The sequence below is a fragment of the Bombina bombina genome, unplaced genomic scaffold, assembly GCF_027579735.1.
Source record: "Bombina bombina isolate aBomBom1 unplaced genomic scaffold, aBomBom1.pri scaffold_440, whole genome shotgun sequence".
NCBI lineage: Eukaryota > Metazoa > Chordata > Amphibia > Anura > Bombinatoridae > Bombina > Bombina bombina.
In genome coordinates, this window is record NW_026511204.1 from 150,001 (window position 1) to 173,912 (window position 23,912).

At 41.2% G+C, this 23,912-nt stretch overlaps 1 protein-coding gene across 2 annotated transcripts in view; it reads right to left on the reverse strand.

Moving 5' to 3' along the window:
- The window catches only part of LOC128643646 (gasdermin-E), a 257,302-nt gene that overhangs the window by 110,942 nt on the left and 122,448 nt on the right, over positions 1–23,912 (reverse strand). For both annotated transcript variants that reach the window (XM_053696473.1, XM_053696472.1), the window contains exon 3: positions 1,579–1,771. In XM_053696473.1, the coding sequence (XP_053552448.1) occupies positions 1,579–1,771 (193 nt within the window). The remainder of the gene's footprint in view (positions 1–1,578; positions 1,772–23,912) is intronic.

The window sequence follows — 23,912 nt, forward strand, 5'->3', positions numbered from 1 at the left end:
GATTGTGCTTGGCAGATTATTGCTATAGCATAATTTTTGAAACGACAATTGGGACACTGATTTTCACACTGGTGTGCTGGATTGCCCCGATTTCGCATTGCAGAGTGTTGCACTACTTATTTAGCACAAGTGATTTCTCTGGCTAAATAAACAAAGTTCATTTTGGGCCAGCGCACAGATAGTTTAAGCCTAGGGCATCACATTATGACAAGACCTGTCACTTTTCTTTACTGTTAACCTCAGAAGATATTCTAAGGGTTACGTCTTTGGTTTATTGCAGTCACATGACCGACAGACAGACATCAGAGCAGTGAGTGAGCGTGAAGAATGCCCTGCTTTTCTTCTACTAGTTCAGCATTCTGGTGAAATATATTCCCATATGTGTATTTCATTCAATTTCACTTGGCACATTTTTTTAAGTTAATAATTGTTTCATTCTGGTCAGTTTATTACACACATTTTATTTATTGGGGGGGGGGGTTGGATTACATAAGTATAATATTTAGTTAACTTTTTTTTTTGGTGGGGGGACTACTCAAGTATATTAGAAAGACTCATCAATGGTGAAATTAATATAATTATTGAATTATTGATCAGTGTTAAGAAAAACTACAGTCTCGTTTATTACAAATAAACTATAACAAACTTGACCTTGATACTCTTGATGACAGCCGCTTCTTAAAAGCCAGCAAACATGATTATTTTAATGACATTATTGTGCAGTATGTGCATTCCTAATAACAATACTTGCCTATATTCTCACCCCCAAAATGGCCTCTGCTTCACTCTTCAAAGCCATCTTTCACAACTTTATTTAGTTTATTTCTTACACACATCACAGGGTTGCTGTCTACCTTCTTGTTTATTCTGTTCACCTTAATGTAGCACACTTTTGTGCAGGATAAAGCAGCAGATAGCCATTTTGGGGTCAAAATATAGGTAAGTATTGCATTTAGGAAGGTGAAACGCTTATGAAGCTTATTACACACGTGCACATACTGCACAATCAGGTTATTAAAAAAAAAACACCTGGGTAGCGCTCGCTGATTGGTGGCTAAATGCAGTCACCAATTAGCAAGCGCTATCCATGGTTCTGAACTAAAAATGAGCCTTTAAGTTGTGTCAAGCAGGCTTGCATCAGCTAACCTACCCAGCAAAGAGGTCCAAATCAGCTTCCACAGCTATTTGATAACTGGAGCCTAAAATCCTTGCAGCTCCCTACGAGAACACTGCCAGCGACTCTTAATTGATCATTTACCTATGTGTTTAACCCCTTTGCAGGGCTTAAAATATATTTTTGTTGAAGAAAATTAAAAAGAATTACACTTCATTTTTTTAAATTGCCTCTGATGTTTCTTCTAAGCCAGCTGATCTATTTTTATTGTAAGATTTTTATTTAAAATGTATCTAATGAATTTCAACTTTCAATTTTACCATGATGTCATAATAAAAAGGTACTGCATCACATTCATGTCCCTTTAAAAAACACTAAAGGTAAGTGCGTATCGGCTTTTCTTGCACAATAACTAGAAAGAAATCGCATCAAACCAAATAAAAAGCAATAGCAAAAACCATTACCTGTTTTGCACATCTTTCATAAGGTGCTGTATATCTACTTCTTGCTTTCTGAGGGTACCAAAAGAACACTGACTTTCCACAAATCCTGAGCCAGAAGTGTTCATGTGAAGCGCTCCAACGTCAGCATCAATATTTCCCTGTATTACATCACCATATGTACCTTTGTATTTTACAAATTCAGACTCCACAACCACTAAGGGGGAAAAAAAGCAAAAAATAGCCATGTTTTATATTAAATATGATAATATTAAAAACAGTGTTCCAGCTATAAAATTCACCCAATATGGATTATTAAATACAGAAGACTAGTCTTTCTTCCATTTGATTCTTACTAGCCATTTTTAAGATGACCAGATTGAAATGAGATTCTGGTTTTAATTGGGCGAATTCCCTGATTTAGCCACCAATCAGCAAGTGCTACCTCGGTGCTGTACCAAAAATGAGCTGGCTCCCAAGCTTAAATTCTTGCTTTTCAAATAAAGATACCAAGAGAACAAAGAAAAAATGATAATAGGAGGAAATTAGAAAGTTGCTTACAATTGCATGCTCTATCTGAATCATGAAAGAATAAAATAGGGTTTAATATCCCTTTAAATTCAGAAAGTCTAGAAATGAGGAGAGGTGAAGAACTGAAATAACATAGGAAAAGAGTAATAAAAAAATATATATATATATAAATAATAATAATAATATGGGGTATATGGATAACAAGGTGATTTTTTGCTGAATAATATTTTCTCATGTTTAACTAAGGAGATGTAAAAACATATTAAAACCAGGGTTTTAAGATACTCTTCCACCTGTATATCTAGTAGCCTCCCCCTTTCAGCCTAAATTTCACATACTGTCAAACCGGTAAGTATAATTCTTGAGCTCCTCTCCAATATTTAACAAATTTTTTCGTGTTTTTGCTCCCCAAGAAGTCGTGGCAAGTTTTGTAGAGAACTGCTTTTTATGAGATGGTTTTGCTCATAAACCAAAATAATAGCAGACAATTAAATTTGACTTTAATCCCCTCCTTATGGCCAGATTACAAGTGGAGCTCTATTTAACGCTCTCGCTCAAGCGTTAACTGCGCTAAAAGTAATTTTTCCCTGTGTTGAAAAAAAATATTCTCTCTTGTGCGCTAACCAACGTGCTTAAAAAAATCTGAACTTTGTATTTCACGGTATATCACGATGATAATACCATGACGTTTCAGTACACCATTGTACCTTTATCAAATGTGAAAAAAATATTAAAAGCTTTCATAGCTAACTTACCCCAGACCACCACCTAAATACTATTGGAGTCCATCACATGCCGCCAGTTCTCCGAGTGTGAAATCGGCAAAACTGTAACCACCTTCCGCGAACGCATGGCAAACCACCGATGTGCGATACGTGAGGCCCTACGCACTGGCGAATCTGAACAGCCAGTGGCAAGGCATTGCATCCAACATAAACATGCGGTCTCCAGTCTACGCACGATGCTTATAGACCATGTACCCCCCCTCCCGAGAGGAGGTGATAGAGGGAATCTTTTACTACAATGCGAAACCAAATGGATCTACAGGCTGAATACCATCTCTCCATATGGCCTTAATATCTCTCTGGACTTTAGCCCCTTCTACTAGACAACATCTGTCCTAGCAACAGGATCAGAGTACACATATCCTTCCTGCAGCTGTATAAGGGACTCTCAATAAGATAAAGAATGGCCCTCATATATTGTTCCTAAGTTTCTATCATATTGCTAGCAGACATGATTATAAGCTGACATATCACCTTATATGTAATTTGACACTGTTTATTGTCTTTATGACATCATATGTTCTACAGGTCTTTTACCTACTGTTATATAGATGTAATGTTGTACAGATGCACTTTTTAACACACTTTGTGTTTTATGCACTTTGTTTTTAGATTGCTATTTGCCTTGAGTGTTGCGCCGATAAGCAGATCTTTTTGCACACTATTACAGAAATGTGGGGTATTTTGCACCCGTATGCAATAAGTATGGGGATCCCTACAATTGTACATATGCGGCGCCATACTCGAGAGGCAAAATACATAAATATATTGGGTTATTACATCGCCGCCGAAAAACTGTATATTGTTTACATGTTGCCATGGCAACGCCGGCTCCACGATCTCACAGGGCGCACAGCGTAGCGCACCCTGATGACGTCAGACGCCGATTTCACACACTGAGAACTGGCGGCATGTGATGGACTCCAATAGTATTTAGGTGGTGGTCTGGGGTAAGTTAGCTATGAAAGCTTTTAATATTTTTTTCACATTTGATAAAGGTACAATGGTGTACCGAAACGTCATGGTATTATTATCGTTTTAATGGATTGATTAAAGGATTACTTTTTAAAAGACCAGTGAGTGCCTGTGTTCTTGGAGAGGATACGGATTTGGTTTGCAGTGCACCTTGGCAGCTGAATTGGTGTAAGATTGTGCTGTCCTCTATCTGGACTATATATATATATATATACACACACATACACACACACACACACACACACACACACACATACACATACATATTATAATATATTATAAAATACACAAAACACGGGAGGGGACTGTATTCTCAGACTGGACTGGGTACACATCCCATGACCCTGCAACATGCTCAGCCCTGGGTGCTCACTGGCACTCACAGGAAGCTGTGCTGTCCCCAGAGTCACAGGCAGTTAACCCCAGACAGGCCTGGGTGCAAGGCTCATAGGGAAAATAACAAAACAAATTAATACAACACACAGAGAAAGTCCAGCACTCACATACATACATACACACACAATTTTCATAACAAAATGGCTTACTCAGGCAGAAGGCAGTATTTAGTGTGACCTCCCTTGGCACTGAACAAATCTTAAACTCTCTTGGGGAGACTGTCCTGAAGTTTTCTGAAGTAATCTTCTGGTATATTATACCAGGCTTCTTTCAGCATTTCCCAGAGTTCGTCTTTAGATTTAGGTTGTCTTTTTTTCCGTTCTCTGTCCAGGTGATCCTATACTGCCTTTGTGGAGGCCAGTCCATCACTGTCAGTGTTTTATTAGCTGTTTTTCTTTCCAAATATGATTTCACTGCATTAGTAGTGAGCTTGGAAATGTCATCATGCTGATAAAATAAAACCATTCCCAATCAGGCACTTTCCAGAAGGAATGGCATTGTGAAATAAAACCTTTCTGTACTTTTCAGCATTCATGACCCCATTAATTCAGACAATATTGCCAACACCACTGGCAAAAATGCAGCCCCAAACCAGGACAGACCCTCCACCATGTTTCACTGAAGGCCGCAAGCACTCATTCTTCCATCTCTCTCCAACTCTTCTTCTCACATATTGTCGACGATTGGTCCAAAAATGTCAAACTTGGATTCGTCACTCCATAATACTCTTTTTACACTGATTTTCATTTCAATCTTTGTGAGCTTTAGCATATCTTATCCTTTTCAACGTGTCCCCCTTCCGAAAAAGTGGTTTCTTGGCTGCTACCCTTCCACAAAGACCATTCCTGATGAAGCTTCTTCGGAATGTAGAAGGGTCAACTTGGCATCCCAATGAAGCTGCCAGATGCTGAGCCAGGTCCTTGCTGGACTTCTTCCGGTTCCTTTAAAGAAGAAACTCTGATAAACTTCTCATCAGATTTTTAAACTTTTCTTGACCTTCCAGTCCATTTTTTGTCCTTGACCTCTCCTGATTCTTCAAATTTATTTATAACAACTTGAATGTCACATCTTGAGTTTGTTTACTGATTTCCCTTTGAGAGTGGTCTTGCTGATGCAAAAATATTATTTTATGTCCGTCAAATTCTGTGGTCTTTGTCATTTTGAATGGAATGATGTGATTCACAGCAGTCATTTTGACATGAAGTAGTAGAACAAATACAGGTGTTGGCAATAACATTAATTAGGGTTCTGTTCGATTTAGGTTTACGAGAGCCAGGTTCCTGCTATTGCCCAAGTGTAAGGGGAAGTCACACTAAATACTTGCCACTTTAGCCAATAGAAGCTTTTATTTCCATTATTCGTGTCCTCTAGCTTGGGTATTGGTTCCCAACAGTAATTACTCAAGCCATGGACTCACCATATCTTAGGAAAGAAAAACAAAATTTATGCTTACCTGATAAATTTCTTTCTTTCCGGATATGGCGAGTCCACGGCTTGAGTAATTACTGTTGGGAATATCACTTCTGGCCAGCAGGAGGAGGCAAAGAACACTACAGCTAAACTGTCAAGTATCACTCCCTTACCCACAACCCCCACTTACCCACAACCTCGACCGAAGGGAAATGGAGAAAAAGGAGTAACACAAGGTGTAGAGGTGCCTGAAGTAATAGTCAAAAGAACAACTGTCTTAAAATAAAGGGTGGGGCCGTGAACTCACCATATCCGGAAATAAATACATTTATCAGGTAAGCATACATTTTCTTTTTCTTTCCTAAGATATGGTGAGTCCACGGCTAGAGTAATTACTGTTGGGAACAAATACCCAAGCTAGAGGACACGGATAAATAGGGAGGGACAAGACAGGCAGTCCTAAACAGAAGGCACCACCGCTTGAAAAACCTTTCTCCCAAAAGAAGCCTCAGCCGAGGCAAAAGTATCAAATTTGTAAAATTTTGAAAAAAGTATGTAGAAAAGACCAAGTTGCAGCCTTGCGAATTTGTTCCACAGAAGCTTAATTTTTGAAAGCCCAAGAAGAGGAAACAGCTTTTGTGTAATGAGCCGTAATTCTCTCAGGAGGCTGCTGCCCAGCAGTCTCATAAGCCAAACTAATTATACTTCGTAACCAAAAAGAAAGAGTAGTAGCAAGAGCTTTCTGACCTTTACATTTCCCAAAGAAACAGACAAAGAGGGCAGAGGACTGTCAAAATTCCTTAGTTGACTGTAAGTAGAATTTAAGAGCATGTACAACATCCCAATTGTGTAACAAACATTCTTTGGAAGGAGGAGGAATAGGACACAGAGAGGGAACAACAATTAATGATTGATATTTCTATTAGAAACAACCTTAGGAAGGAAACCTAACTTAGTACGAAGAACCGACCTATCGGCATGAAAAATAAGATAAGGGGAATCACACTGCAAAGCTGAGAGTTCAGAGACTCTTTGAGCAGAAGAGATAGCAATAAGAAACAAAACCTTCCAAGATAACAACTTAATGTCTATGGAATGCAACGGCTCAAACGGAGCCAGCTGTAAAACTTTAAGAACAAGGTTAAGGCTCCAAGGAGGAGCAACAGACTTAAAGACAGGCCTGATTTTGACCAAGGCCTGAAAAAAAGATTGCACATTTGGCACATCCACCAAACGTTTATGTAGTACAACTGATAAAGCAGAAATATGACCCTTCAGGGTACTGACTGACAATCCCTAGGAATTCTAATTCTACTCCAAAAGTAGCCCTTGGATTCCCACCAATAAAGATATTTACGCCATTTGGATGAAGGAAGGGACCCTGAATCAGAAGGTCCTACCTCAGAGGTAGTCTCCAAGGTGGGAGAGATGACATCACCACTAGCTCTGCAAACCAGATCCTGCGAGGCCACATAGGGGCTATTAGAATCACCAATGCCCTCTACTGTTTGATACGAGCAATGACTCGTGAAAGTTGAGCAAACGGAGGAAACCGGTATACCAACCTGAAAACCCAAGGAACCGCCAGAGCCTCTATCAGAATGGCCTGCGGATCTCTTGACCATGAACCTTACCTTGGAAGTTTGGCGTTCTGCTGGGACGCCATCAGATCTAACTCTGGCACCCCCCATTTGAGGGCTAAGATGGAAAACTCCTCCAGATGGAGTTCCCACTCCCCAGGATGAAAAGTCAGTCTGTTTTTAGAAAATCCCTTTCCCAGTTGTCTACTCCTGGAATGTGGATGGCAGACAGCAAATGTGGGCCTCTGCCACTGAAGAATCTGAGCAACCTCCTTCACGGCTAAGGAACTCCGAGTTCCTCCCTGGTGATTGATGTAAGCAACAGAGGTTATGTTGTCTGACTGGAACTTGATAAACTGGGCTGAGGACAACTGAGGCCAAGCCAATAGAGCATTGTAAATCGCCCTCAACTCCAAGATGTTGATGGGAAGAGCAGACTCCTCCCGAGTCCAAAGGCCCTCAGCTTTTAATGAGTTCCAGACTGCTCCTCAGCCCAGCAGGCTGGTGTCCGTGGTCACGATCACCCAGGAAGGTCTCCGAAAGAATGTGCCTTGAGACAGATGTTCCAGCGAAATCCACCACGGGAGAGAATCCCTTGACGACTGATATAACTCTATTCTCTGAGAGAGATCCAAATGGTCGCCATTTCATTGTCTGAGCATGCAAAACTGGAGAGCTCTCAAATGGAATCAAGCAAAATGAATGCTGCCCATGGAAGCCACCATCAGACCATTTACCTCCATACATTGAGCCACTGAAGGATGAGCAGAAGCCTGAAGTGATAGGCAAGAGGAAATTATTTTGTTTTTCCTGACCCATGTTAGAAAAATCTTCATCAATAGAGAATCTATTATGGTCCCTAAGAACACTACTCTTGTGGCAGGGGAAAGGGAGCTTTTTTCCAGATTCACATTCCATCCGTGGAAACAAAGAAAAGACAACAATATCTCTGTGCGAGATTTTGCTAGTTGAAAATATGGCGCCTGAACCAATATGTTGTTTGTGGGTGCCACAGCAATTCCATGAGAACAGATCACTGCCAAAAGAGCCCCCAGAACCTTTGAAAAAATTCTGGAAGCCATAGCTAGACCAAATGGAAGGGCCACAAACTGGAAATGTTTATCCAGAAAGGCAAATCTCAGGAATCTGTGATGGTCCCTGTGAATAGGAACATGAAGATACACATCCTTTAGGTCTATGGTTGTCATGAACTAACCCCCTTGTACTAAAGGAAGAATGGATGTAATGTCTCCATCTTGAAGGATGGAACTTTGAGAAACTTGTTTAGATACTTCAAGTCTAGAATGGGACGGAAAGTTCCCTCTTTTTTGGGAACCACAAATAAGTTGGAGTAGAACCCGAGGCCCTGTTCCTGCACTGGAACTATCACTCCCAGGGAGCAAAGATGTTGTATACATTTCAATAACGCCTCTCTCTTTATCTGGTCTGCAGATAATCTTGAGAGAAGGAATCTGCCTCTGGCAGGAAAAGTTTGGGATACTATGTCCACAGTCAAGGAATCTGGGACATCTCATATCCAGGCTTGAGAGAACTGAGAAAGTCTGCCCCACACCTGATCAGAACCCGGATTGGGGGCAAACCCTTCATGCTGATGTGGAATCAGCTGCAAGTTTCTTTGATTGTTTGCCCTTGTTCCAAGACTGATTGGATTTCCAAGAAGACTTGGATTGTTCCTACTTGGAAGAAGAAGGGGAAGGCTTTCCTCTGAAGTTACGAAAGGAACAAAAATTACTCTGACGTCCTTTAGGCCTATTCTTCTTATCTTGAGGTAGAAAAGACCCTTTTCAACCCGTAATAGCAGAGATAATTCATGCCAATATGGGTCCAAACAAGGTTTTGCCCTTGTAAGGAATCGCCAGAAGCTTGACTTTAGAGGAAACGTCCGCAGACCAGGATTTCAACCATAACGCCCTGCGGACTAGGACAGCGAGACTAGAAGTTTTAGCTTCTAGTCTAACAACCTGTAAAATGGCATCTGCAATAAAGGAATTGGCCAACTTAAGAGCTTTAATTCTATCTTGAACTTCATCCAAGGAAGTCTCTACTTGAAGAGAATCAGACAAGGCATTGAACCAATAAAATGCCGCACTAGTCACGGTGGCAATACACACCGCAGGTTGCCATTGGAGAACTTGATGAACATAAATCTTTTTCAAATAAGCCTCCAGCTTCTTTTCCATCGGATCCTTAAAAGAGCAGCTATCCTCAATAGGAATAGTGGTTCTCTTAGCCATATTGGAAATGCCCCCTTCAACTTTGGGTACAGTACCAAGGGTCTTTAATGGAGACAGGAAACATTTTCTTAAAAATGAGACGGGGAGGCGGAGCCAGCTCTGAGTCTGAGAGGTCGCATGTTGCCACAGCTCTGGCTGTATACTATTAAAAATATTGCATATTTGACCTCTCCGCTCAGCATACTTAATACTAATAAGGTGCCTAATTGCTTACTGAGCTCCACTGAGAAACATGGAGACTGAAGGACACTGAGAAGTTAAGTTATCCTGTCTGTTATCGGTGGAACTAGATGAGGCCTTCTAGGAGCAGCCATCTTTAAATTACGTGAGGAGGGCAATCCACAAAAACATTTCTAAGTTCAGCATGGCATTCGCTTACCACCTCCTGGAGGATATCAGGGCCCTTCTGGAGCAGTATCAGCTCCGTTTCACAGCGACTTTGCAATCTGGTATGGACCTACCTAATCCAGGAGCTCCGACCCAGCCTGGCGGTAAATCGGAGGATATGCCTTCTTGCGATCTATTGCACCACAACGGCGCACCACTGAGTATGATCCCACTCTTCACACAGGAGGCTGGAGACTTCTGCATGCAGTCTGACCTTTACGAGGGCCGGGTCGGTGATCAGCAGTCTAACGTCCTGGAGCAAGCTTTGCTAAGACCCAAGCAGTTATCAGAGAGAAGGGAATATTCTGAGAGTGCTAATATTCATTTTGAGCGCTCTAATATTTGTTCTGCTGATCTAGGATGGAAGACAGTAGCGGTGCAAATCTCCTTCCAGCGCATACCGCTATATTTGATCCATGCATCCTGGTGCAAGATTTCCCTGGTATTTGCTGAGAACCTTTACCCTATGCTCAAGGTACCATCCTGGAAGACAGGCATCGGATAGACAAAGGATGTGCTTTCATCTAGGTCTTATGGCTGGTGGTAACGTTTATTTCAAGAGAACCTTTTTGTTTTTTGTTTTTATCTCCCTCACATTGGGCTTTGTTTTGCACGCGGTGAGCAACTGTTATACTGGCTACCCAGGTTGTTTGTTTGAAGTTATGCAGGGGAGCGAGTTAAATCATATAACCCTCAGAGTGCCGCTTATGGATTAACGGTGAGAGGGAGACTTGGTTGTTGTTCTGATCCGGTGGGCTTTTTCTCTATGCCAAATATCAAAATAGGAGTCGGATGATGCAGCCAATCAGTGAAGAACTGTACCGGGTCTTCCCTCAATTAGACTTTATACCGTGGTTTATATGACATGTTACTGTTTAGACTTTTTTCCTGGAATATAGCCCTTGTTTGCCTGTTTTATACACTATTGACTGCATTGGCTGCAACTTGCAGCGAGACACTCTGGATTGTATTATTCAACACCCTCTTAGACTTTTGTGGGGTTGCAGAATGGGATTAACTCCTCATTTCAAGCATTCCACTGACAGTGGGGATGCTCACTAAAGGGAACTATGGGGTTAATTCTCAATGTTTGGGTTGGATGTAACCAGTAGTTGTCAACTATTTGTATAACCTTATTTTCGTTTGCTTTGGTAGTTTGAATTTGTCATCATTTATTATATCTTGTTTGTATGTTACTCGCTGTGATAGAGGCCCTTGAATGTTATGTGGGCTAGAGGTTCATATTTTTGCTATATAGTAAGTTATGTATAATTATTTCACATGAGCTACTTTCATAAAAACCATGCATGCTGTAGGAAACGGCTTTACAGTAACATTCTTTGATAAGAGGATGCAATTGTCATTCTCCACCACTAGAGGGGAGTATCGGCTGGAATATAACATACACTGCAAATCCATGTGCTTTTGTTAAAATCATTGCCTCCTTTGGTAAGTGACTTAATAGTTCTCTCAGAGGTTTATATTTTCCCCTTAGTCCTCAATATGTTATGTACAAATGGTATTGAGTATGATTTGATCTTCACACTTTATGAAGCAGATTATGATTTACTTCTTTTAATTTGTGAAATGCCAGTTGCATTATATATGAGCCAGTGTCGATGTCTATTGGTTGTGGGATGTCAGCTGCACTGATACTAATTCTACTTGTTTATTATGTATCATATCTAAAGTATACACAGTGCTTATCAAAGTTAATGCTTGTTTAACGTTATGACTGTAGCAACCTAGTTTGATCTTAAACGTGGGTTCCCTGCCATTAAAACTTATTGGCCAACTGAGTATGCATATGCAAATGAGCTCAGTTAATATTGCATGAATGTTAAGGTTTGTTGTTATGTAATGCTATACTGTTATTTCTCACAAGTAATAGTTGCTACCCCCTTCCAGTAAGCTCAGATTGTGTACTATTTGTAGGCCTGGTTAAGAGGTACTCCATAGCTGTTTTATCTCATTATCCTAGGTTTCCCACTTCCCGCTAGACGGCACTAAACTAAATGTAAATGGGTACAGTATAGATATTGCCTTGTCTTAGCCCAATAGCTCATTATTGTAGTTAGGATCCTTGGGCAGGACTGTTGGCAATCATATTAGGCTCATGAGATATATTAATTTATAATTATAGCTCCCAATACTATGCTTATAGACTTCAGACTTGGAACAGCTTCCCACTAGGACTTGCTTGCTTTTCAATATAGCAGAGGAACCTGTCCTTGGGCATAGGGCCTGTGCCCGAGTGATCAGGTTTACCTGCCTAAAAAAACAAAGTGGAATATAAACCTACATTTGGCTTATTATAGATATATTTGTAATTTGCTTTCTTTAATCCATATAGACTTCAATGGTTTCAATTAGTACTATGAACACAGATCATGTACCCTACCAATTTTAATTCAACGGTATTATGGCCAGTGGCATTGGTGTTAATATTGCTTTATGCTTTGTGGCTGGGTATGATTTTAACTCTCAGATATTATTTATGCCCCACAATATGCTAACTATTAATATTGTTTAAATAATGTCCGTTTAGAAGGTTTAAGGTGGTTTCGAATAGCTATGTTCCTCCTCACAGTACATGCCATTGTGTCGGATATAACTTTAACTGTAAATCATATGTATTTAGCTTACCTCTATGCCTCCCTTAGTAATTGCATGCCCACAAGTCCTTATATTCAGTCCCGTCACTTTACATGGTCACACACTTTGTGTTACCTACTACACTTAATCATACATCTCCCTCCCCACCGCATAATAGCATGATGATGTGGTTACTACCGATATGGGGTGTTGTATAGTATTGCAGCATAATATTTGCTATGTTGCTGGAGTGGGCTGGACCCACACTAGTATTCTCATTATCCTAGCATTTATTTGATGTTCCTATTGTAATCATTAAGTTGTCAGCTGCCAACACATAGTTTATTCCTGATATCGTTAGGCCTTACTTTACTTTACAATATGAGATATGCTTTTGGTGCAGGCTGGTCTCACGCTAATGCCACTATCTATGGTCCTCACATTAATACTACTTTACATATGCTATATAGCGTCAGATCTATAGGCTTAGTTATTGAGGCTAAACACAGCGCCGGCCAAGCACGCACTTTACCTATCGCATCTAAACAACCACCGCCCCCCCTCCATAATAAACCTCCTAGTCTAGGAGGGCTAACTATGCGGCTTCTCTAGTCTATGCCGCACCTTCACTGTTCTCTTTTAATATACACTCAATCTATATAAGCACGGTATAAAAGCCTATAAAATCGAGGTTTTCTAATGAGATCCGAAAGTGTTCTCCTTTGTTCATAATTGCCTTCTTCCACCTTCGTGTTTTCTATTATTTATGATGGTCCGAGAGTGGCCTAGGGTGTCATGTAGAAGGTTTCTAAATGATTGGCATCCCATATATACAATGGTCACATGGTATGTAAATTATTGTTATTACGTTTCTTTTATGTTTATTTCACCATTCCTGTAACATTGAAGCCTTACTGTATGTGACATGTGATGCACAAACTTATTTTTATGATTGATGTATGCCTTTAAATATACCTCAATAAAAATATTTAAAAAAAAAAAAAAAAAAAATGAGAGACGGGGAAAAAGACACCCCTGGTTTCTCTCATTCCTGTGAGATAATCTCCCTAGCACGGTCCGGCACAGGAAAAACCTCAGAAGTGGAAGGTTCATCAAATAAACTATTAAGTTTACTAGATTTCTTAGGAGTGTCAACAACAGGGGTATCGGAGTCATCTAAAGTAGCTAAAACCTTCTTTAACAATACATAAGGGTGTTCAAGCTTAAATCTTAAGGATACCACTTTAGTCTCAGAAGAGGGAATTATACTGTCCGAATCTGAGATTTCACCCTCAGAAAGTCCCAATGGGGCCCATTTATCAAGCTCCGAACGGAGCTTGTGGGCCCATGTTTCTGGTGAGTCTTCAGACTCGCCAGAAACAGCAGTTATGAAGCAGCGGTCTAAAGACTGCTGCTCCATAACCCTGTCCGCCTGCTCTGATGAGGTGGACAGGAATCGCCGGAATTCAACCCGATCGAGTACAATCGGGTTGATTGACACCTCCCTGCTGGCGGCCGATTGGCCACGAGTCAGCAGGGGGCAGCGTTGCACCACCAGCTCTTGTGAGCTGCTGATGCAATGTTAAATGCGGACAGCGTATTGCTCATTGCACTCAGCGAGGTCTTGCAGACCTGATCCACACTGTCGGATCAGGTTCGCAAGACCTTTGATAAATAGGCCCCAATGTATCTTCCTCATCAGACTTATGAGAAAGGGCACCTTACTTTCTGAATTTCTACATTTTCTCTTGCGTTTTCCCTGTAATCTGGGAATGGCAGCTAATGCCGCAGATACCGCTGAAGATACCTGGGCAGCAATTTCTGCTTTTAAATAAACTTCTAAAATAAGAAAAAACATAATTTATGTAAGAACTTACCTGATAAATTCATTTCTTTCATATTAGCAAGAGTCCATGAGCTAGTGACGTATGGGATATACATTCCTACCAGGAGGGGCAAAGTTTCCCAAACCTCAAAATGCCTATAAATACACCCCTCACCACACCCACAATTCAGTTTAACGAATAGCCAAGAAGTGGGGTGATAAAAAAGTGCAAAAGCATATCAAATAAGGAATTGGAATAATTGTGCTTTATACAAAAATCATAACCACCACAAAAAAAGGGTGGGCCTCATGGACTCTTGCTAATATGAAAGAAATGAATTTATCAGGTAAGTTCTTACATAAATTATGTTTTCTTTCATGTAATTAGCAAGAGTCCATGAGCTAGTGACGTATGGGATAATGATTACCCAAGATGTGGATCTTTCCACACAAGAGTCACTAGAGAGGGAGGGATAAAATAAAGACAGCCAATTCCTGCTGAAAATAATCCACACCAAAAATAAAGTTTAATGAAAAACATAAGCAGAAGATTCAAACTGAAACCGCTGCCTGAAGTACTTTTCTACCAAAAACTGCTTCAGAAGAAGAAAATACATCAAAATGGTAGAATTTAGTAAAAGTATGCAAAGAGGACCAAGTTGCTGCTTTGCAAATCTGATCAATCGAAGCTTCATTCCTAAACGCCCAGGAAGTAGAAACTGACCTAGTAGAATGAGCTGTAATCCTTTGAGGCGGAGATTTACCCGACTCGACATAAGCATGATGAATTAAAGATTTCAACCAAGATGCCAAAGAAATGGCAGAAGCTTTCTGGCCTTTTCTAGCACCGGAAAAAATAACAAATAGACTAGAAGTCTTTCGGAAAGACTTAGTAGCTTCAACATAATATTTCAAAGCTCTACCAACATCCAAAGAATGCAACGATTTCTCCTTAGAATTCTTAGGATTAGGACATAATGAAGGAACCACAATTTCTCTACTAATGTTGTTGGAATTCACAACTTTAGGTAAAAATTCAAAAGAAGTTCGCAACACCGCCTTATCCTGATGAAAAATCAGAAAAGGAGACTCACAAGAAAGAGCAGATAATTCAGAAACTCTTCTGGCAGAAGAGATGGCCAAAAGGAACAAAACTTTCCAAGAAAGTAATTTAATGTCCAATGACTGCATAGGTTCAAACGGAGGAGCTTGAAGAGCTCCCAGAACCAAATTCAAACTCCAAGGAGGAGAAATTGACTTAATGACAGGTTTTATACGAACCAAAGCTTGTACAAAACAATGAATATCAGGAAGAATAGCAATCTTTCTGTGAAAAAGAACAGAAAGAGCAGAGATTTGACCTTTCAAGGAACTTGCGGACAAACCCTTATCTAAACCATCCTGAAGAAACTGTAAAATTCTCGGTATTCTAAAAGAATGCCAAGAAAAATGATGAGAAAGACACCAAGAAATATAAGTCTTCCAGACTCTAATATATCTCTCTAGATACAGATTTACGAGCCTGTAACATAGTATTAATCACAGAGTCAGAGAAACCTCTTTGACCAAGAATCAAGCGTTCAATCTCCATACCTTTAAATTTAAGGATTTCAGATCCTGATGGAAAAAAGGACCTTGAGACAGAAGGTCTGGTCTTAACGGAAGAGTCCACGGTTGGCAAGAGGCCATCCGGACAAGATCCGCATACCAAAACCTGTGAGGCCATGCCGGAGCTACCAGCAGAACAAACGAGCATTCCTTCAGAATCTTGGAGATTACTCTTGGAAGAAGAACTAGAGGCGGAAAGATATAAGCAGGATGATACTTCCAAGGAAGTGATAATGCATCCACTGCCTCCGCCTGAGGATCCCGGGATCTGGACAGATACCTGGGAAGTTTCTTGTTTAGATGAGACGCCATCAGATCTATTTCTGGAAGTTCCCACATTTGAACAATCTGAAGAAATACCTCTGGGTGAAGAGACCATTCGCCCGGATGCAACGTTTGGCGACTGAGATAATCCGCTTCCCAATTGTCTATACCTGGGATATGAACCGCAGAGATTAGACAGGAGCTGGATTCCGCCCAAACCAAAATTCGAGATACTTCTTTCATAGCCAGAGGACTGTGAGTCCCTCCTTGATGATTGATGTATGCCACAGTTGTGACATTGTCTGTCTGAAAACAAATGAACAATTCTCTCTTCAGAAGAGGCCAAAACTGAAGAGCTCTGAAAATTGCACGGAGTTCCAAAATATTGATCGGTAATCTCACCTCCTGAGATTCCCAAACTCCTTGTGCCGTCAGAGATCCCCACACAGCTCCCTAACCTGTGAGACTTGCATCTGTTGAAATTACAGTCCAGGTCGGAAGCACAAAAGAAGCCCCCTGAATTAAACGATGGTGATCTGTCCACCACGTTAGAGAGTGTCGAACAATCGGTTTTAAAGATATTAATTGAGATATCTTTGTGTAATCCTTGCACCATTGATTCAGCATACAGAGCTGAAGAGGTCGCATGTGAAAACGAGCAAAGGGGATCGCGTCCGATGCAGCAGTCATAAGACCTAGAATTTCCATGCATAAGGCTACCGAAGGGAATGATTGTGACTGAAGGTTTCGACAAGCTGAAATAAATTTTAGACGTCTCTTGTCTGTTAAAGACAGAGTCATGGACACTGAATCTATCTGGAAACCCAGAAAAGTTACCATTGTCTGAGGAATCAATGAACTTTTTGGTAAATTGATCCTCCAACCATGATCTTGAAGAAACAACACAAGTCGATTCGTATGAGATTCTGCTAAATGTAAAGACTGAGCAAGTACCAAGATATCGTCCAAATAAGGAAATACCACAATACCCTGTTCTCTGATTACAGACAGAAGGGCACCGAGAACCTTTGTAAAAATTCTTGGAGCTGTAGCTAGGCCAAACGGCAGAGCCACAAACTGGTAATGCTTGTCCAGAAAAGAGAATCTCAGGAACTGATAATGATCTGGATGAATCGGAATATGCAGATATGCATCCTGTAAATCTATTGTGGACATATAATGCCCTTGCTGAACAAAAGGCAAGATAGTCCTTACAGTTACCATCTTGAACGTTGGTATCCTTACATAACGATTCAATATTTTTAGATCCAGAACTGGTCTGAAGGAATTCTCCTTCTTTGGTACAATGAAGAGATTTGAATAAAACCCCATCCCCTGTTCCAGAACTGGAACTGGCATAATTACTCCAGCCAACTCTAGATCTGAAACACAATTCAGAAATGCTTGAGCTTTCACTGGATTTACTGGGACACGGGAAAGAAAAAATCTCTTTGCAGGAGGTCTCATCTTGAAACCAATTCTGTACCCTTCTGAAACAATGTTCTGAATCCAAAGATTGTGAACAGAATTGATCCAAATTTCTTTGAGAAAACGTAACCTGCCCCCTACCAGCTGAGCTGGAATGAGGGCCACACCTTCATGTGGACTTAGAAGCAGGCTTTGCCTTTCTAGCAGGCTTGGATTTATTCCAGAAAACTAAAGGTAAATAACTGGCGCTAAACAAATAGCTAGGATTACACTACCTAAGGATAATAATAAATAAATACCTATATAGTAAATATCTGTGGTCAAATACAACTAGTGATGCAAAAAAAAAAATAACATTAATGTGAATTAACCTAGAAATGACAAGTGCACTTGCTACTTAGTGTCGATCCTTAAAATGCAAATAATAAAACTCTGTGGTCTAATCCGTGCTGTGGTATGGGCTTAAATCTAACAATAGCCTCAACTAGTATTATGATGCAGGCCAAAGGATGCAATGTGTAAAAAAACAAAAAAAAAAGGTGTTATAGCGGTCTGCTAAGTGGAACAATAATAAAATCTGTTAAAGTGTATAGGTGCCGGTTTATGCAAATAAATCTCTCTGACTAAAGTATAAAAAATATATATATATTTAATACTAAACATTAATAAACAAATGTTGCTGACTGTTATAAATAATTAAAACACACACTGGGGACGTCTCCCTTAAGTGTAATAGGCAAGAAACAAATATTGGCTCCAAATAGAATGAATATATCACACGTATGTCTGATATAACAAAGTTCCTGTATGATGGGAAAGTCACAGTTTTATAACTAGTAAGGTACCTTACTGAACTCGGAGTAATGGGAGCTGGCAGCTCGACCGTATGTTAATTCCTTGTGCTTTCTTCGGCGTCTGTGTTTGACGGGGTATTTCGCGGCTGAACAAGCCGCCCACTTTCGTAATGATTGGCGGTTTGGGCCACACACCCTTTCTTTGATAGGCCGGATGGATCCTCGTACTGAGTGAGTGTGACGGCACCTCTGATGATAGGTGTAGCAGTCTGGTCAATGTCACAACGTCACAAGATGCCTGTGAACCTTAAATAAGGTGTAAGTGTTCCTTAAAAACTGCACTCCAAGCAGTATTAGCAGCAGGATAGGACAACTAGTATTGGCGCTGATCAGATCCCTGGTCCTCAAGTGGCAGTTGACTTTGTTAGTCCACAAGAGGGGGCTGGATCGCAGCTGTTGGAGTAAATTCTACGCGTTTCACCCCGGGAGGGCTTTATCCCGGGGTGAAACGCGTAGAATTTACTCCAGTGATTTTGTTTTTACTATTGGGACACTACGAGACTTATACGACACCAACAGCTGCGATCCAGCCCCCTCTTAAACGAAGTACCATCTGACGTAGGAATAGTAGTACGTTTAGCAAGGGTAGAAATAGCCCCATCAACTTTAGGGATTTTGTCCCAAAATTCTAATCTGTCAGACGGCACAGGATATAATTGCTTAAAACGTTTAGAAGGAGTAAATGAATTACCCAATTTATCCCATTCTTTGGAAATTACTGCAGAAATAGCATTAGGAACAGGAAAAACTTCTGGAATAACCACAGGAGATTTAAATACCTTATCTAAACGTTTAGAATTAGTATCAAGAGGACCAGAATCCTCTATTTCTAAAGCAATTAGTACTTCTTTAAGTAAAGAACGAATTTCCATTTTAAATAAATATGAAGATTTATCAGCATCAATCTCTGAGACAGAATCCTCTGAACCAGAAGAGTCATCAGAATCAGAATGATGATGTTCATTTAAAAATTCATCTGTAGGGAGAGAGGTTTTAAAAGATTTTTTACGTTTACTAGAAGGAGAAATAACAGACATAGCCTTCTTGATGGATTCAGAAACAAAATCTCTTATGTTATCAGGAACATTCTGCACCTTAGATGTTGAAGGAACTGCAACAGACAATGGTACTTTACTAAAGGAAATATTATCTGCATTAACAAGTTTGTCATGACAATTGATACAAACAACAGCCGGAGGAATAGCTACCAAAAGTTTACAGCAGATACACTTAGCTTTGGTAGATCCAGCACTAGACAGCGATTTTCCTGTAGTATCTTCTGACTCAGATGCAACGTGAGACATCTTGCAATATGTAAGAGAAAAAACAACATATAAAGCAAAATTGATCAAATTCCTTAAATGACAGTTTCAGGAATGGGAAAAAATGCCAAAGAACAAGCTTCTAGCAACCAGAAGCAATAAAAAAACATAATTTATGCTTACCTGATAAATTCCTTTCTTCTGTTGTGTGATCAGTCCACGGGTCATCATTACTTCTGGGATATAACTCCTCCCCAACAGGAAATGCAAGAGGATTCACCCAGCAGAGCTGCATATAGCTCCTCCCCTCTACGTCAGTCCCAGTCATTCGACCAAGAATCAACGAGAAAGGAGTAACCAAGGGTGAAGTGGTGACTGGAGTATAATTTAAAAGATATTTACCTGCCTTAAAACAGGGCGGGCCGTGGACTGATCACACAACAGAAGAAAGGAATTTATCAGGTAAGCATAAATTATGTTTTCTTCTGTTATGTGTGATCAGTCCACGGGTCATCATTACTTCTGGGATACCAATACCAAAGCAAAAGTACACGGATGACGGGAGGGATAGGCAGGCTCATTATATAGAAGGAACCACTGCCTGAAGAACCTTTCTCCCAAAAATAGCCTCCGAAGAAGCAAAAGTGTCAAATTTGTAAAATTTGGAAAAAGTATGAAGCGAAGACCAAGTTGCAGCCTTGCAAATCTGTTCAACAGAGGCCTCATTCTTAAAGGCCCAAGTGGAAGCCACAGCTCTAGTGGAGTGAGCTGTAATTCTTTCAGGAGGCTGCTGACCAGCAGTCTCATAGGCTAAACGTATTATGCTACGAAGCCAAAAAGAGAGAGAGGTAGCAGAAGCTTTTTGACCTCTCCTCTGTCCAGAATAAACGACAAACAGGGAAGAAGTTTGGCGAAAATCTTTAGTTGCCTGCAAGTAGAACTTGAGGGCACGAACTACATCCAGATTGTGTAGAAGACGTTCCTTCTTTGAAGAAGGATTTGGACACAAGGATGGAACAACAATCTCTTGATTGATATTCCTGTTAGTGACCACCTTAGGTAAGAACCCAGGTTTAGTACGCAGAACTACCTTGTCTGAGTGAAAAATCAGGTAAGGAGAATCACAATGTAAGGCTGATAACTCAGAGACTCTTCGAGCCGAGGAAATAGCCATTAAAAACAGAACTTTCCAAGATAACAATTTTATATCAATGGAATGAAGGGGTTCAAACGGAACACCCTGTAAAACGTTAAGAACTAAGTTTAAACTCCATGGCGGAGCAACAGCTTTAAACACAGGCTTGATCCTAGCCAAAGCCTGACAAAAAGCCTGGACGTCTGGATTTTCTGACAGACGCCTGTGTAACAAGATGGACAGAGCTGAAATCTGTCCCTTTAATGAACTAGCTGATAAACCCTTTTCTAACCCTTCTTGTAGAAAAGACAATATCCTAGAGATCCTAACCTTACTCCAGGAGTAATGTTTGGATTCGCACCAGTATAGGTATTTACGCCATATTTTATGGTAAATCTTTCTGGTAACAGGCTTCCTAGCCTGTATCAGGGTATCAATAACCGACTCAGAAAAACCACGTTTTGATAAAATCAAACGTTCAATTTCCAAGCAGTCAGCTTCAGAGAAGTTAGATTTTGATGTTTGAATGGACCCTGTATCAGAAGGTCCTGTCTTAGAGGTAGAGACCAAGGCGGACAGGATGACATGTCCACTAGATCTGCATACCAAGTCCTGCGTGGCCATGCAGGCGCTATTAGAATCACTGATGTTCTCTCCTGCTTGATTTTGGCAATCAATCGAGGAAGCAGCGGAAAGGGTGGAAACACATAAGCCATCCCGAAGTTCCAAGGTGCTGTCAAAGCATCTATCAGAACCGCTCCCGGATCCCTGGATCTGGACCCGTAGCGAGGAAGTTTGGCGTTCTGGCGAGACGCCATGAGATCTATCTCTGGTTTGCCCCAACGTCGAAGTATTTGGGCAAAGACCTCCGGATGAAGTTCCCACTCCCCCGGATGAAAAGTCTGGCGACTCAAGAAATCCGCCTCCCAATTCTCCACTCCCGGGATGTGGATTGCTGACAGGTGGCAAGAGTGAGACTCTGCCCAGCGAATTATCTTTGATACTTCCACCATTGCTAGGGAGCTTCTTGTCCCTCCCTGATGGTTGATGTAAGCTACAGTCGTGATGTTGTCCGACTGAAACCTGATGAACCCCCGAGTTGTTAATTGGGGCCAAGCTAGAAGGGCATTGAGAACTGCCCTCAATTCCAGAATGTTTATTGGAAGGAGACTCTCCTCCTGATTCCATAGTCCCTGAGCCTTCAGAGAATTCCAGACAGCGCCCCAACCTAGAAGGCTGGCGTCTGTTGTTACAATTGTCCAGTCTGGCCTGCTGAATGGCATCCCCCTGGACAGGTGTGGCCGATGAAGCCACCATAGAAGAGAATTTCTGGTCTCTTGATTCAGATTCAGAGTAGGGGACAAATCTGAGTAATCCCCATTCCACTGACTTAGCATGCATAATTGCAGAGGTCTGAGGTGTAGGCGTGCAAAAGGTACTATGTCCATTGCCGCTACCATTAAGCCGATCACCTCCATGCATTGAGCTACTGACGGGTGTTGAATGGAATGAAGGACACGGCATGCATTTTGAAGCTTTGTTAACCTGTCCTCTGTCAGGTAAATCTTCATTTCTACAGAATCTATAAGAGTCCCCAAGAATGGAACTCTTGTGAGAGGAAAAAGAGAACTCTTCTTTTCGTTCACTTTCCATCCATGCGACCTTAGAAATGCCAGAACTAACTCTGTATGAGACTTGGCAGTTTGAAAGCTTGAAGCTTGTATTAGAATGTCGTCTAGGTATGGAGCTACCGAAATCCCTCGCGGTCTTAGTACCGCCAGAAGGGCACCCAGAACCTTTGTGAAGATTCTTGGAGCCGTAGCCAATCCGAATGGAAGAGCTACAAACTGGTAGTGCCTGTCTAAGAAGGCAAACCTTAGATACCGGTGATGATCTTTGTGGATCGGTATGTGAAGGTAAGCATCCTTTAAATCCACTGTGGTCATGTACTGACCCTCTTGGATCATGGGTAAGATTGTCCGAATAGTTTCCATTTTGAACGATGGAACTCTTAGGAATTTGTTTAGAATCTTTAAATCTAAGATTGGCCTGAAAGTTCCCTCTTTTTTGGGAACCACAAACAGGTTTGAGTAGAACCCTTGTCCTTGTTCCGACCGCGGAACCGGATGGATCACTCCCATTATTAACAGATCTTGTACGCAGCGTAGAAACGCTTCTTTCTTTATCTGGTTTGTTGACAACCTTGACAGATGAAATCTCCCCCTTGGGGGAGATAATTTGAAGTCTAGAAGGTATCCCTGAGATATGATCTCTAGTGCCCAGGGATCCTGAACATCTCTTGCCCAGGCCTGGGCGAAGAGAGAGAGTCTGCCCCCCACTAGATCCGGTCCCGGATCGGGGGCTCTCGGTTCATGCTGTCTTTGGGGCAGCAGCCGGTTTCCTGGCCTGCTTGCTCTTGTTCCAGGACTGGTTAGGCTTCCAGCCTTGCCTGTAACGAGCAACAGCTCCTTCCTGTTTTGGTGCAGTGGAGGTTGATGCTGCTCCTGTTTTGAAGTTCCGAAAGGGACGAAAATTAGACTGTCTAGCCTTAGCTTTGGCTTTGTCTTGAGGTAGGGCGTGGCCCTTACCTCCTGTAATGTCAGCGATAATCTCTTTCAAACCGGGCCCAAATAAAGACTGCCCCTTGAAAGGTATATTAAGTAATTTGGACTTAGAAGTAACATCAGCTGACCAGGATTTTAGCCACAGCGCCCTACGTGCCTGTATGGCGAATCCTGAGTTCTTAGCCGTAAGTTTGGTTAAATGTACTACGGCCTCCGAAATGAAGGAATTAGCTAGTTTAAGGACTCTAAGCCTGTCCGTAATGTCGTCTAGCGTAGATGAACTAAGGTTCTCTTCAAGCGACTCAATCCAAAATGCTGCCGCAGCCGTAATCGGCGCGATACATGCAAGGGGTTGTAATATAAAACCTTGTTGAACAAACATTTTCTTAAGGTAACCCTCTAATTTTTTATCCATTGGATCTGAGAAAGCACAGCTATCCTCCACCGGGATAGTGGTACGCTTAGCTAAAGTAGAAACTGCTCCCTCCACCTTGGGGACCGTTT